General features: G+C 43.9%; 1 protein-coding gene across 3 annotated transcripts in view; it reads left to right on the top strand.

Moving 5' to 3' along the window:
• The window catches only part of MCPH1 (microcephalin 1), a 240,832-nt gene that overhangs the window by 42,737 nt on the left and 183,062 nt on the right, over positions 1 to 15,033 (top strand). For all 3 annotated transcript variants that reach the window (XM_032328834.1, XM_032328832.1, XM_032328833.1), the window contains 2 exons: positions 1,204 to 2,394; positions 11,982 to 12,091. In XM_032328834.1, coding sequence (XP_032184725.1) covers positions 1,204 to 2,394; positions 11,982 to 12,091 — 1,301 coding nt within the window. The remainder of the gene's footprint in view (positions 1 to 1,203; positions 2,395 to 11,981; positions 12,092 to 15,033) is intronic.

Below are 15,033 nucleotides of genomic sequence, written 5' to 3'. Positions count from 1 at the left end.
TTCATTTTTCCCATCTTGGGCACTGGTCTTTGTGCCTTATGTGCTGTGCCTCATTTAATTCTCTCATTACCATTGTCACCCCCATTTTGTCCATGAGAAAACTAGGCCAGAGAGGTGAAACAGCTTGCAAAAGTTGATGTTGTTTGTGAGTGGCCAGCCCAGGATTCAAAATTAGGCAGTCTGACCTCGGAATTGATGCTGCATGATATGCACACTTGCTTGCCAGCTTGTTGAAAAGTGTGCTAGACTGATGCCGCTGCTTACGCTAAACGTGTCTTGTATTTCTAGTGCCTCACTTGACACATTCCATGACTTGGTGTGGGGTCATTGCCGCTCCCCCCAGGGGCTTCCCTCTGCTCCCTGCTGGTTACCTCCGTTCTTCTTTAGAAGGAGAGCCTGTAGTAGTTTTGGGTTAGAGGTCTCAGATTCCAGAAAATAGTGCCTGTGTGCTGGGACCATCTAGCCTGAGAGGGACAGATAGGAATACTAATAATACTAGGACGCGTGCTTCTGGGAACTTGCGGCAGAGTTCTGCATAACGGATGAGGATGTCTGTGACTAGACCCGGTGCAGTGGGAAGATCTGGAGAGTTTTGACATCCGAGGTGGGTGTTGAGTAGAACTGATCCAGATTAAAGTGTGGAGTGAAGGCAAGGCCTGGAGGTAGAGATGTGTGTGTAGCTTTCTGGAGATGGGTGGCAGCCCAGCAGTATTCTCAAGAAATACATAAAATGTGGGAAGTCCGAACCTGAAGGTCTCCCAGATGGTTCGCTTTTGAGTATAAATGCGGTGTGAGGACCTGCATGAAGAATAGGGGAGTCAGGTGGGCTAGGACATGTGGAAGGCTAGAACTGGACGTAGTTGGTAGCATTAGTTCTTTCCTTTTAGAATTATTGACCTCCTGAGAATATAGTGACATAGTGTGGATGCTCTTCCTAGAAGAGAGCGCACATGTGTATGAACGCTTGCTCAGAAGGTGAGCTCCCCACTGCCGTCATGCTCTCCCCTCAGTGCCGGGTTCCTTAGTGAGAAATGCTGGCCTGACAGGTGTCCTCAGGTGGAAATGAGAGGAACCAGGATGCGGTCGGTGCTCTTTTTAACCAATAGCTGTGTTTAAGAAGTATGGTTTTATCAGCTAACCGGAAGTTACTTATATAATAATTGAAACCATTTAAAAAGTTAATTCTTCATTAATACTTTCCAGATGAATCCTTTGCTGGTGACCTGAACTCATCTTTTGACGATGTTTGTGGAAAGGCGAGATGTGGAAGTCAGGAAGCGACACTGGGAGGAATCGTGGATGAAATTGAAAGTGTGTGTGTTTCTTCGCCTGCACTGAAGACAAGGAGCATCCATTCTGCAGCATCTCCTGGTTACCTCCCTCCGTTAACGCCTCAGAAGCCCATGGGTAGTCCTTCCAAAGAAGAGATTCGTGGGCTAGGAGATCCCGCGGGTGAGGTGGTCACCCCCGCCAAGCAGCAGTCCGAGGGAGCGGCCGGAATGGTGTTTGACGAGAAATGCAGCTTGTCTCCTATGTTATCTGCAACCAAATGCCGTCCTTCGGGACATTCACGATCTGAGAGTTCCTCAGCCAAGAGAAAAAGACGGTCGGAGAGCTTGGGGGCGCCCCCGGAAGAAAGACTGAAGAAGAAGAGGTGTGGTGGGCAGCCTGGCAGGCCGCGGGTGCGGCTGTGGACGTCGGGGCACCCCCTGCCGCTCCCGGCTGGGCCTGCTGGCGAGACTGCGGGCTGCGGCGTGTCCTCCTACGATGATTACTTCTCACCTGATAACCTCAGGGAAAGGAGTTCGGAGCCTCTTCTTCCCGGATGTCAGCCATCTGCAGGCCTGGCTCAACTGAGCCGCAGCGGTGGTCTTTCCCAGACGGAGAGAAGAAACATACTGCACATGGCTGACTTCTCCTGCGTTGGTAGAAGTTCCAGGTCGGTCGACATGACCGACGTAACAGCAAAAATGAGCTCCAGTCTCGAGAAACCGCCACAAGACGCAGCAGACACGACGTGGGCTTGCCTGACCTCGGAGGGAACGTGTGCCGCCGAAGGGACCCCAGGCCCTTGTCAACAGGCTGGCGCCCACAGAAGAGCAGGTCCGCACGCAGGTGGGAGACGCCGCTCTCACGTGGCTGGTGAGCCCGCTGTGCCCCAGGGGCATGGAGGGGAGGGACTTCATGGCGATTTCACTCCTCTGGAAGGGAGCAGCGTAGAAATGGAAGAATTGCTGGTTGTGAGAAGCGGGCAGAAAGAGGACAGCACTTCTCGAATGTGGAACTCCTCTGGCGGTGAAATGCAGCGTGACCGTGAGCTTGGTTTAGTGGCTGATTGTACTGTGGACAAAGCTGCAGAAGGAGGGGAACAGCCATCCAGTGCATGCGATGGAAGTATGTGAACCTCCTTTACAAGTTCCTTTGTTGCAGGAATATGTGCTGGTGCGTCCCTTTTGGAATATCATTACCACCTTCCCATAATTAAAATAGTTCCGTTTTCCCTTTATTTAATTTTAAAGAATGTGTGTGTGATACTTTCCATTGATGCATTCTGTAGGGATAGGGGCTTACCGCTCTGGAATTTCTAAGTGCTTGGGTCAAATCTGCTGTTAAGAATGCATCTCTCCCAAGCCTTTCCGCGTAGGTGCCAAGAGAAGTGATGCCTATCAGGAAGAGTCGACTGGAGCGGACACGTCCTTGTCTCTGGGGCCTCTTAGAAGCATGACCTCCTGCACGGAGGCGTTCTGCTAGAGGGCTGGAGGCTGTTTCTTTTAGAAGGGAGATGAAGGCAGTGTAGGCATTGATTCCACCAAGAAAAGAGAATGTACAAAACAGTAAATGTGGAAATACAGTATCAGTATTTATTTTGAAGAAACTTTGGGCAGTGTTACTTATTTAAAAAAAAAAAATCTTTGCTCAGGATAAGAAGTTCATTGTAACAGGCCCTGTTTGGCTTCTAGTTATTTTGCTTTAAGCATATCACTTAAATAGATTTTCTCCTGTGTGTAATTTAATTGTGACCATCATAACGAATTCTGTAATTGTAGTAATTTTATCAAAAGTAGCAACAGTAGAAAACATTTCACACTCTCTGATTACAAGCACAAAAAAAATGTCAGCAGTCAAAAGTGATGAAATCTTGAACTTGAGCCATCTTTACCCAAAGATTGGGTTAAAATTTTCATAAGACCCACTTTATTCTTCGCTATTTGTCTGTTCTCGCCATGATTTTAACCTCCCTTTTCAAGATGAAAAAGTTATGGGTGTGGAAATAATCTGTGATGTGTATCTTTTCCTTGGGTATGAATTCCCTAAAATAGTCTCACAAAAGAATTAATTTTGTATGTTTTTAACCTTATTTTTTATATCTTAGCTTTCTGAAAATATATAAAATTTGACAAACTATATTTTATGTAGGGTTAGGCTTAGTATGTATTTTCAAAATATTTATTTTAAAATCATGTTGACTCTAAGGTTAATATAAATCAGTAGATACATACAATTGTTTTGGTAGTTAAGAATATCCTGTTCTTAAAGCTTACATTCTCTTTTTTTTCAGTTTTTATCTTGTTTACTTTTAAAGCCTCTGAATAATATTTAATGGTGTATAAATATAAATTAAGTGAGAAAAGTCTGGTTTTAGACAGTGTGGTGCACCCTGTAACCCCAATGTTGTTAAGAAAGAGTGCAGCTCTCCGTGGAAGCAGGATGTTCCAGGACTCGGCCCCATGTCCATGGATCCCCGGGGTCTGGGGCACGTGGAGGACCATGAGGGGCCGGCACTGGGCCTTCTGGGAGACTTCCGATTTCTGCATCACATGGTGGGGGCTATCAGGCGGTGGGGTGCAGCTCAGGCCCTGCAGGCACTAAATTTTACTCAGAGATGGAACAGCCATTCTGTGTGGTCTAATACAAAGATATCTTTTAGAGTTGCCTTGTTTTATGTCATTCCACAGAGACAGAAGATCATTGCATTTTAAGGCAGGAGAGACATATTGTCTAGCCTTAGTCCGATGCCTTTGTTTTAGTGTGATAAAGTCAAGCCCCCCTGGTGTTCCAAATTGTCTCCAGTCAGCCTAGCTGGTACCCCACCTCTGGTAGTCTACCACCGATAGAGGCGTGGAGTCGGCAGCTTCCTTTAGACAATCTGGATGGGCTGGAGTTGGGGAGCGGTAAAAGGACCCTGTACATCAAGCGATACCTCCAGATCTTCTGTGGTGAAATAAAAGTCCTTTCTCAGTTTCTGTTTTCAGCCCCGTTTCAGTTCAACTTGTCCTCCTCGCACTTGTCGCTCTGAGGTGGGTGGGAAGCAGTGAAGGTCACAAGAACGAGTTACAGAGATTCGCTAATAATAGAACAGGAGTAGAGGGAGAAACTCAGTTTTTAAAAAAAATAATCTCTGAAATCAAATTAACCAGTAATTTTTTTCTTTTTAAACTCTCATTTTATAAACAATATGCAAATCCATGCTCACTAACAGAAGTCGCTAAAGAGAGGAAATTTTCCCGTCCTCCTGCTTGCTTACCTCCTGTTGAACCCCTGGCACGTGTTGTGTCCCGGGCACCTGTTTGGCTTGCAGGGAGATGGCAGAGGAGGGACCAGGTGTGTCCCTCACAGATGTCACGCCTAGTGAGAAAGGCACAGTAGATGAAGGGGACTGTGACCGTCAATTCCCGAGCCGTGTGACACACAGAAACACAGCTATGCAGGCAGTTAGTGGGGGTGACTGTAAATCTTAGGCCTGGCACCGGGGAGAAGGGAGCCCTGTGACTGCTCGAATCACGCTCTGGCCTGAGGAAATGGCGCGTCCAAAGGTCCTGTGGAAAATGTTTGCAGGAACTGCGCCGAGGCCAGTGAGGCTGCCTCTCACTGGGCTGAAGGGAGGCTGGGGCAAACGAGTTAGAAAGGCAGCCAGGAGCCAGACCCCAGGGCTTGAGTACCTGACAAAACTTGGAGTGGTTCGGTTCTCCTTTCACATGTTATGAGAAACCACTGTTTTGTTTTGTTTGTTTGTTTGTTTGTTTTTTACGCAGGGGAGTCGCCAGATTTGATTTTTGTGGTGCATGTCACCTGGGATGCTTCTTGAACAAATCAGTCTGCTAGAAACGGTGCTTCCATTTTCTTCCAGGCACTGCGTGTGTGTGTGCGTGCGCACGTGTGTGTGCGCACAACAGGTGCAAATACCTGTTTCAAGGGGATGTTATTCTATATACAGGATTATATTATCTTACTAAGATTTGCTTATTTGTTTTGGGGAGAAAGAACAACTCGGGTTAGGAGCACAGGGGGAGGGAGAGAGAATCTTAAGCAAGCTCCACGCTCAGGATGGACCGGACATGGCTCCATCTCACAAACTTAAGCACCCCTTAAGATTTGCTTTTTCAAAATACCAGATAATTCCATATTGGCATCAACAGAGTAACTGATCTAACTTCATTTTTAAATATAATCCACTTTGGGTGGTTAATGATTTTTTTCTGTAATGAATCAAATAGTAACTATTTCCGGTTTTGTGAACCAGGAGGCAAATCAAGATATGTAGGTAATGACCTAAAGAGAAAAAAAGACATTTTTTACAAAATTTTTTATGGACACAAAGTTGAATGCAGTTTTTTTTTTTTTCCCCAATAGAAGTCTAATTAGAAAAACTGATTCTATTCTGGGGAAAGGAATAACTTTTCATATTTATTGGGGTTCAAATTGAGTGTTCCCATCATCAAACTTTACTGAGGTAGATGTACAATAAAATTTTAGGTGTTTTCCTTTGAAAGTGCCTTTTCACACAGATAGGCACTGCCAGATACTGTTACCAAGGCATAAGCAGATGGTTTTCATTGAGCACGTTCATTGCATAGAGGCCGTTTATGGAAATGTATCCATTAGTCTTCACTTGATACATGGTTTTCAGTTTGCCTGTTGCAGATGAAGGACTTCCAGTGAGGATGAGGCGGGAGCTCCTCAGTAGTGCCGTTGCACGGATGTCCTTGCCTGGAGGCCTAGGAAATGTGGACCGGTAGCTTGAGTGCAGGAAATACGGCACTCAGGATGCCAAATATGGCATCACATTTGCATGGGAGTTGTTTCAGCCTCTGACCCCATAGGACAGAAAGCGTAGAAAGCTCTTGACATTACTTACCTGTTGAGATGGCTCTCCACCATCCATGGCACTGCTCCCGGAGCTCCTCAGACCACCTCCCGGGACTCATTTTAATTGCCGAGTAAATAGAAGCTGACTGGACATGCTGAATCCGCACACAGTTGGCTTCTGCTTGTTTCTCAGTGATGCAGGTGGCTGAGATGGTTCCAGGGGTGCCTATTGGCCACTGGCAAAAGCAGAAGGAAATCCTTTTCATGCCCACATCATCACCTTGTCCATTGGTTTAATAGACCACTTTCTTGTCTGTGCTTGATAAAGTTTTGCAGGTCAATACAGACATGTGCTGGGTCTCAGCAGTTTGGCCATGGCCAACTATTAGATTTATTTTTCATAGGGAGGAGTCAACAGTTATGAGAGGTTGGGGGAGGTTAGACTAGACTCCTGTAGTCTTAGGTACACAGCATTTGACATCGACCGACAAGCAGGTGGAGAACTGTCTACAATACAGACCTCTGTGCTCGAGTCCCAGGTCTTGCCCCTCAGGTGAACCCTCCATTCCTTATCTGAAAGGTGTACTAGCCACAGACAAAATTCTAGGTTATATGTTTCTGTAAATGTGTCAGCATCAGGCCACCAGATATCCTTTGACCCTGCAGTTTCTATAGGGCCGTTTAGGGATCAAGTCTTGGATGTCCGCCCCCCGGCCCCAGGATACGACTGCAGCTCATACTGGGTTATTCATGAACGGGGAGAGGGATCCCCTGTAATATATGAGCCAGTCCAGTTTTCTTGAATCTGTGAATTTAACTGGAGAAACATTTCTGGCATCCATTATGCTGATTAACAAGCTGATGACATCACCAATTATAGCTCATTTCTTTGATCCATTTGCCAGTTAGCAGAATTTCTAATAACAGTTGAGCAGTTGTAGGAGTTGTCTCTTGATGGAGTATTTGTTAACCTGTTAGCTGACCACTCCTGGAGAGGGTGTTTTGGGTGGGTGTGAATTAGTGCACATATTTGTATCCTGTAGTCTGTGCTGAAGTACGTATTTTAAATTACTTTACAGCCTTTGTGATATGGTGTTCTGTCTTCCTGCATTCATCCAGTGGTAGAACACATGGTGTCTGTGCTGACTTCCCTTGGTCTGTGGTCACTGCCCATAGCTCTGGGTTGGGAAGGATTATGAGGCTTCATCCTGGCTTTGTAGGGAAAAGCATAGTACTGTCTGCTTAAAGAATGATGTGTATGGCTCAGTATGGGGGTGCCTGGGTGGCTCAGTCGGTTAAACGTCTTCCTTTGGCTCAGGTCATGATCTCAGGGTGCTGGGATTGAGCCCCGAATCCAGCTCTTTTCTCAGTGGGCAACCTGCTTCTTGTTCTCCCTCTGCTCTCCCCCTGCTTGTGCTCCCTCCCTCTCTCTGTCTCTCAAATAAATCTGAAAAAATATTTCATATATATTTAATAAGAACTAAAGCCCATCCAATCATAGGCATTTAGATATTCAATATTTTGCATATTCTGAGTATTTCTTCAAGAGAAAGTGTGAATTACTATTATATCAAGTAACTAGGCACACTATACATGTATTTCTTAAATATTTTAAATTGAAGAGCAATGATTGCTCCTTTTAACAATTCAAGTGACACACAAGTATTGTATTGAGAAGAGTGTTTCTCAACCCTCTTCCCCACAGCCTGCCAGTCTACTCATTGGAGGCCAGCAGTCCCAACAGCTCAGCATAAATCAGTCAGCTTTAACCAGAAGGTTAGCTGCAAGGAAAGTGTCCAGCCCATCCATTATCTGATTGTTTGATTTGCTCATCGATTTCACTGAACGCTTAATGTTTGCTGTTCACCTACAATGTCCAAAGTATTGAGATAAATACAAGGAGAGAGAAGGTTGATGTGAAGCTCTAGCCCTTTCCCTTAACAGAGCTTAGACAGGGAAGATACAGTCTAGATAATTCCTATGCAAGTATTAGAGAATTTGGAAGATGGAGAAGTTATTCCCAATGGTAAAGGTTATTTGGTATTAAAACAAGTTTACATATGAAAGTCACATTTTAATGATCTCTACAGTGATTATAAAGGAAAAGATTCCACATCTTTTAATGATAATAATTAGATTTGTATTTATAAAGTGAACTTGATTTCTTAGTAGATGAATATACACCCCCCACTCACACCCCCACACACATACACTCCCCCTCCCCGATTAGTTGAGTTAGTTGAGTTTTGTTTGCATAGAACATATGAATAACTTGCATATATCCCAAATCCCAAAGGTATATATGGAAAGAGTTTCTCCTAGGTATCTTTTAAGGCTCTTTCTACAGTCTTAAGATTTTATATTCTACATTGTTCTTAAATAACTTATTATTCAGATTTTGGGGTCTCAGAAGAAATTTCTTGGTGGGATGTTATTAAAATTTTGGGATATGCTTTTTCATGTTAATTATATGGATTTTTAACCTTCAAAAGCCTTTTCATCGTTGGTACAGTTGGTCTCGCAGTGTGTTTTGTACCAATGAATGCTAAGTGTTTAGATGTATCATTAGTGTTAGTGTTAGTCTAGATTCTGTGTCTTGAAAGTAGCAAGTGGATGTGCGGGAGGATAGATGTGGAAAAGAAGAAAGTCTTTCTTACTCCTCTTCTGTGAGCACAACAACCGCATGGACCAAATTTGTCTTAAGGACATTTCTTAAGTCTCTGAATTTTTCCACTTCTCTCCCTTTCGTAGCACTTAGGTTACCGATGTCCTTATGCTGCCTTAGCCTGGTTTTTCCTCTGGCAGTCAGTATCAAAACCACCTCTTAATCCTGCCCATCCCTGTTAGGTGAGTGGAGGAGGTAGTGATTTAACTAATTCCTACTGAGAAGTGAACAAGTTCACTTTCCAGCCTTCCTAGATGTATTTGTATACGATGACATCATTAACCCAAACAGATTTCAAATTGATGAAATCTTGGGCAGTATAACTTAACCGTAAACATTCTGGGGCTGTGAGGGTCTCCTCTCTCTGACCGTTTTTTGAAAACTAAGGGAATCCCTTGTATCGTGAAGTTGGAATGTCAATGAAGGGAGAGATAAGAGTCTAGGATTTTCAACCTTGACCCCTAGATGGCTGATAACATTCATCAAACAAGGACCCGGGGTGGTTGGTCGAAATTTCTCTGTGACATTCAAGATAGAGGTGTGTTAGGCAGTAGGATATATCAAGTCAGACCCTTGCTGGGACACACCTCTTGGCAAGAGACATGGAGTTGGGACTGTTGGGTAGTGGGACTTACGGGACATGGTGAGACCACCCTTGGGATGTGAGAGGAGAGCCGATGACCGCCTTGGGAAACTGCAGCGCTTGAGCAAACAGCAGAAGTCATCAGAGGTGGGCGAGCAGGAAGATGGGAGGAAATATTTGTTCCTGGGCTGTGGCGAGGAATAAAATCTCGCTGCTCTCCCCTCCTAGCTTTTATAGTTACTTTGCATTTTCAGCTGCTTGTGGTTTACTGAAACATCCTTGAAGAAAACACAGTAGCAAATCGCCACAGCTGAGTTTGCAGAGATGCTGTTTTACATACCACATAACTCAGAAGAGGAGTGACTCCCAGCTCATGATGATTTGGCTTAATAATTTTCTGACTTTACTATTGTGGGGCCCCAACATGCGCTCATCAGAAACTGTACTTGGAATTTTGAATCTGCATCTTTCCTGGGGCGAGTGATATGTGGTATAAACCACGTGCCTGTACAGTACAACACTCTTTCCATAGTACCTTGTGATGTTGGTCAGCAGCAGCGAGCGAGTCGTAGCTCCCAGGCAAGCACAGTCACGACGGTTAGTAACCCACACACTGACAACCGCCCTCCCCTCCTACAAGGATTCTGTTGTCACTTTCATACAGTATTTGTTAAATTGCCTCAGATAGTCAACACTTAATCATAAAATAGGCTGTCTGTTAAATAACATTGCCTAAATGTAGCCTCTTGTAAGTGTTCTGAGCATGGGTGAAGTAGGTTAGGGTAAGCTCTGAAGCTCGGTGGGTTAGGGGTATTAAGTGCATTTCAACTTCCAATATTTTCAACTTTAGAAGGAGTGCGTTTATTTGGAAAAACCTCATCTTAAGTCGAGGAACGTCTGTTCTCATATCATTTTGTGATACATTTTGTGAGAAAATGTGAAAATGCTATTAGTAATATTAGTCTTAAGTTTTAAGAGGTTGTGATATGCTGTAACAATGGTTTTTGACATAGACACATTAGCAAGCAGGAAACTCATGGTGCATTAACAAGAGTGCGTTGGATTCTAAATTATATCTGTAGTTCTCTACATTTCTTTCTTTCTTTTTTTTTTACTTATTTTTATATACTCTTGCTTTCAGTAAACATTTAGATTAAAAAAAAGAATAGTGGGTGCAATTAATATTTATTCTAATATTCCAATTACTTATAATCTTAGATCTTAAAGATCAGAAACCTTGTAACCATATCCTGCCCTAGGAGTTAGAAATTCTAGGTGTTTTCAAATAGTGATTGTGGAATGTAGTAGAAAGTGATACATGTAGATAAACACTCTTACCTTCAAAATGAGTAAAAGAAGCAGGGTAGCCAATTGCAGAATGCGTGTCTAGTAGCCCATCTCCTCAGTAGGGTCTGTGGTTCGCTTGCCAGGCCTGAAGTGGAATATACCTCAAATATAAAAGATAACCGAGGAGATAGTGGGGTCAGCAGGTGATTGGTTTGAGTATCTCTAAAAGGGATTTAGTATTAGGGTTTAGTGTAAGGTCGTTCAGAACCTAACCTCAACACACTTTTAGAGTCCAAGTTGCAAATAGCAAGTAGTTTGAATTCAAGAAAATATTTAACCATTGTTGTGCATTTTGTTTTCAATTAACCCGAATCCTACTTTTTTTTTTCCTTCAAGATTTTATTTATTTATTTGACAGACAGAGATCACAAGTAGGCAGAGAGGCAGGCAGAGAGAGAGGAGAAAGCAGGCTCCCCGCTGAGCAGAGAGACCAATGTGGGACTCGATTCCAGGACCCTGGGATCATGACCCGAGGCAAAGGCAGAGGCTTTAACCCACTGAGCCACCCAGACGCCCCCAGATTCCTACTTTTGAAAGAAGAGTTACAACTTTCAAATCAGACCCTCCAAAATTAGTCGTAACTGTTTTATCAGAGCATCCTATTTTATCTGAAATATTTGCAAAGCGATCGTTCTCATGTTGTATGATTTTTAGTTTCTGATGGCATGACGTGTACTTTTGCCTTGTATTATATTTACTTTCGAAGTCTGCATTATATATTGGGTTGTAAACTCCCCAAGAGTAGGATCAGTGCTTGTGCATCTCTGCGTCTCCAGCGGGTAACCCCTGATTATTAGACACTGTTGATAAAAGCCTCAGTGACTGACTAGTTGGACGATGTGGATGGTGGGTTGTGTGGAAGCACTCATCATCACTTCACTGTGCCTGGGACATGAGGGTCCCCTAGGCTGCCATTTGCCTTTTATGCATTATTCTGTTGTTCATTTTGGATCATTATGTAAAAATCTAAAAACTGAGGATGGAGTAGAGCCTAAGGTACGGGCAGACATTTTCTCGCATTGCCCACTGGACAGGTGGGTTCCTGTGGAGCTGGTATGTCATCACTGGACAGGCAAGCATTGTTTCTGACCTTGGAGTTAAGTAATTGCTGGGAACACTGTAGTGGATAAACTCGAAGTTCTAAACAGACCTCACAGAGCAAGTATGTGATGTTTATTTAAAAGGACTGGCGCTTTCGTCTTACCAGTATGCATAAGTTAATTTTTATTTTGCTTAAGTTGCATTAGTATTCAGTCCATGTAAAGTTCTAACTAATTTTCAAATCCTCTTGGATTTCAGGTGTAAAAAGTGGACCAACAAGGCATGATGTTTTAGATGCCTCATTAGAAGCCTGTAAGGATCGCACCAGACCTCACGAGGCATCGAAGAGAAGAGGGAAAGCTCAAAAGGTTGGTGTGCGAAAGTGTTGTTTTAAACTTTCCAGGGTCTCTCTGTCATAACGTTCGACTCTGGGTTAATATCACTTAAACTAGTCCAGCTTGTCCAGCTTGTATTTTACTTAAAAGATTAATAATGGGTGAATGTTGGCAAAGTCTGACAGCAACCCTGAGAGCACGGGTCACATTCGGGACGGAGGGTTAGTACTGGTTGAGCAGGCTTTGCCCCCACTTTGCCGAAGCAGTTCTTGCTATAAAAACGCCAGCAGCTTCTCTCAAGCAGAGGGTGTCCGTTGCGCCAACGATTGTTTTGTAATCGAATAAACATTCACTAGGCAGGAGGGGAGAACCTGAGCTGGCGAAGGCTTGACTTCAGGCCATCGGAGTGAAAGGTCCCCGTGGCTTTGTGCTTCAGCTCTCGACGCTGGCTCTCATCACGCAGCACGCTTATGTGAATAACGTAAGGAGGATTTAACATTTTCTGATTCTTCAGCCTCCGCCTTCATGGCTTAAATTTAAAATTAGCCACTCGTTATCTTACACCTCATTCATACGAGGCCGAGAAAGCATCATATGTTGAAACCTGATTTCCACACGATGGGGGAACGGCCATGATAAACAAGGAACAATCTGAAAAGAAGCAAGGACACCACTTAGAGGGCACTGGGGCGTCCCTGTCTTCCGACCAAACACGGGGGGCGGATGCTACCTGAGGAAGAGAAACACTGACATCTTCCTTATACTGGCTGCGGTTAGAGACATTTAAAATTACAGATGCCGTGAAAGTCTACGTGGTAGAAACTTTGATTTCTTTGTCGATGTGTTCTGGTTTGTCTCAGAAAAAAATAAAAAGCACAGAGCAGGACTCCCCAGATGGAAGGAATCACCTGTCAGGTGTGGCAGTAGATCTGCGGGGAGGATGTCACAGTCCCTCACATGGGAGCGGTGTAGGTGACCCCAGGCCCCTAGCGTCCTGTGCTCTGGCTGTCGCAAGCACCCCTGCACCTGCCGCGGTGCCGTGCCTCATGTGACAGCCCCTACGCACCCCTGCTTTAGATGGCCACGCTTTCAGGTATTACGTACCCACTACACACCTCCCAGGGGTATTTTCTTATGCAAACAGGTATACCGACTCATCTCTTTCTCGGTATTATGCCTGTATTTAAACCAAAAAGAGTGCCCAGTTAACACTGATTACTTATTACCATAAAAATCCTTCACCCTGTCTGATCACAAAGCACGAGGTTTAACTTGGAAGTTAATATTTCAAACGTTTGACCTCGCCTGGCCTCTGCCTGGGTCACCCTGCGCTGGGTCCGTGGAAGATCATGGGTTGGAGGCGTGGGTCTTGGACGGGAGCGTCGTCCCTTCGTTCTTACAAAGCCTCTTGCCCTAAAGGGCCCCTGAAGTGGGAGAACCCCTGTGTGCCCTACCCTTCCCAGCATGATTGTATGCATTGAGTGATAAATGCTACACCAGTGGGGAGTGCAAGGGAGCGTCTGTGTCGAGGGTTACTAATAAAACAGGAGGGTAAAAGGGAAAAATACAGAATAATGTAGACACGCCTTCAACTGGCAGGCTCAGGAACAAAAGAAGAGTTAATAAATTCAGTTATGTCACTTCCTTACATTTGTTTTAACTTTTGTTTTGAAAATATTTTGTCACATTGTTTAAAAATTTTTATATTTTGGTTTTTTTATCGAAGAACAGTTGACACACCGTGTTTATTTCCTTGAAACATGAGTTTTACGTGAACATCGTAGTGATTTGACAACCGTATATGCTGTACTGTGCTCCCCCCGTGTGTAGCTACCATCTGTCACCACACACGCTCCCACTGACCGTATTCCCTGTGCTGCGCCTTCATTCCCAGACTGACTCCCCCTGCAACAAGAGCCCGTAGCTCCCACTGCCCTTCACCCATTTTGCCCATCCTTCCACCCCTTCCCCTTTGGCACCCACCTGTTCTCTGTATATATGGGTCTGTTTCTGCTTTTGTTTGTTTTTTCGATCACTTCTGTTTTTGTTTTTTTTTTTTTAGATTCTACATATAAGTGAAATTGTACATATTTTTCTCTCTCTGACTTATTTCACTTAGCCTAATATCCTCCAGTGCCATCCATATCATTGCAATTGGCAAGATCTCATTCTTTTTCATGCCTGAGTAGTATTCCTGTGTGTGTGTGTGTGTGTGTGTGTGTGTGTGTGTGTGTGTACACCATATCTCCTTTATACATTCATCTGTCAATGACAGTTGGGTTTCTTTCATATCTTGGCTATTGTAAATAATGCTGCAGTAAACCTAGGGGTGCACATATCTTTTTGAGTTAGTGTTTTTGTTTTCTTCAGGGAAATACCCAGGAGTGCAATTACTGGATCATACGGTATCTTTGTTTTTAATTTTTTGAGACACCTCCATACAGTTTTCTGCAGTGACACTCCTACCAATAGTGCACAAGTGTTTCTTTTTCTCTCCATCTTTGCCAACACTTATTTCTTGTCTTTTTGATTCTAGTCATTATGATAGGTGTGAGGTGATACCTCCTTGTGGTTTTAATTTGCATTTCCTTGATTATCAGTGAGCATCTTTTCATGTGTATGTTGACCATATGGATGTCTTCGTTGGAGAGATGTCTATTCAGGTCCTCTCCTATTTCTATTTCTATTTTATTTTTATTTTATATTTTTTGAGAGAGAAATTGTGCATACAAGCAGGGTGGAAGAGGCAGAGGGAGAGAGAGAGAATCCCAAGCAGACTCCATGCCCAGTGTGGAGCCTGATGTGGGGTTGATCTGAGGATCCTGAGATCATGACCTGAGCTGAAACCAAGAGTCAGACACTTAATTGAATCATGCAGATGTCCTGTCTCATGGCTTTTCAAATTTTTGTCCTTATGTATTTCCTCGTTTCCTTCTGGATATTTTCTATTGATTTCTTTTCCATTCGCCCTTTCC

The sequence above is a fragment of the Mustela erminea genome, chromosome 21 (assembly GCF_009829155.1).
Source record: "Mustela erminea isolate mMusErm1 chromosome 21, mMusErm1.Pri, whole genome shotgun sequence".
Taxonomy (NCBI): domain Eukaryota; kingdom Metazoa; phylum Chordata; class Mammalia; order Carnivora; family Mustelidae; genus Mustela; species Mustela erminea.
The sequence above is the reverse complement of the archived record's forward strand: the minus strand, read 5'-3'. Positions and strand labels throughout refer to the sequence as shown.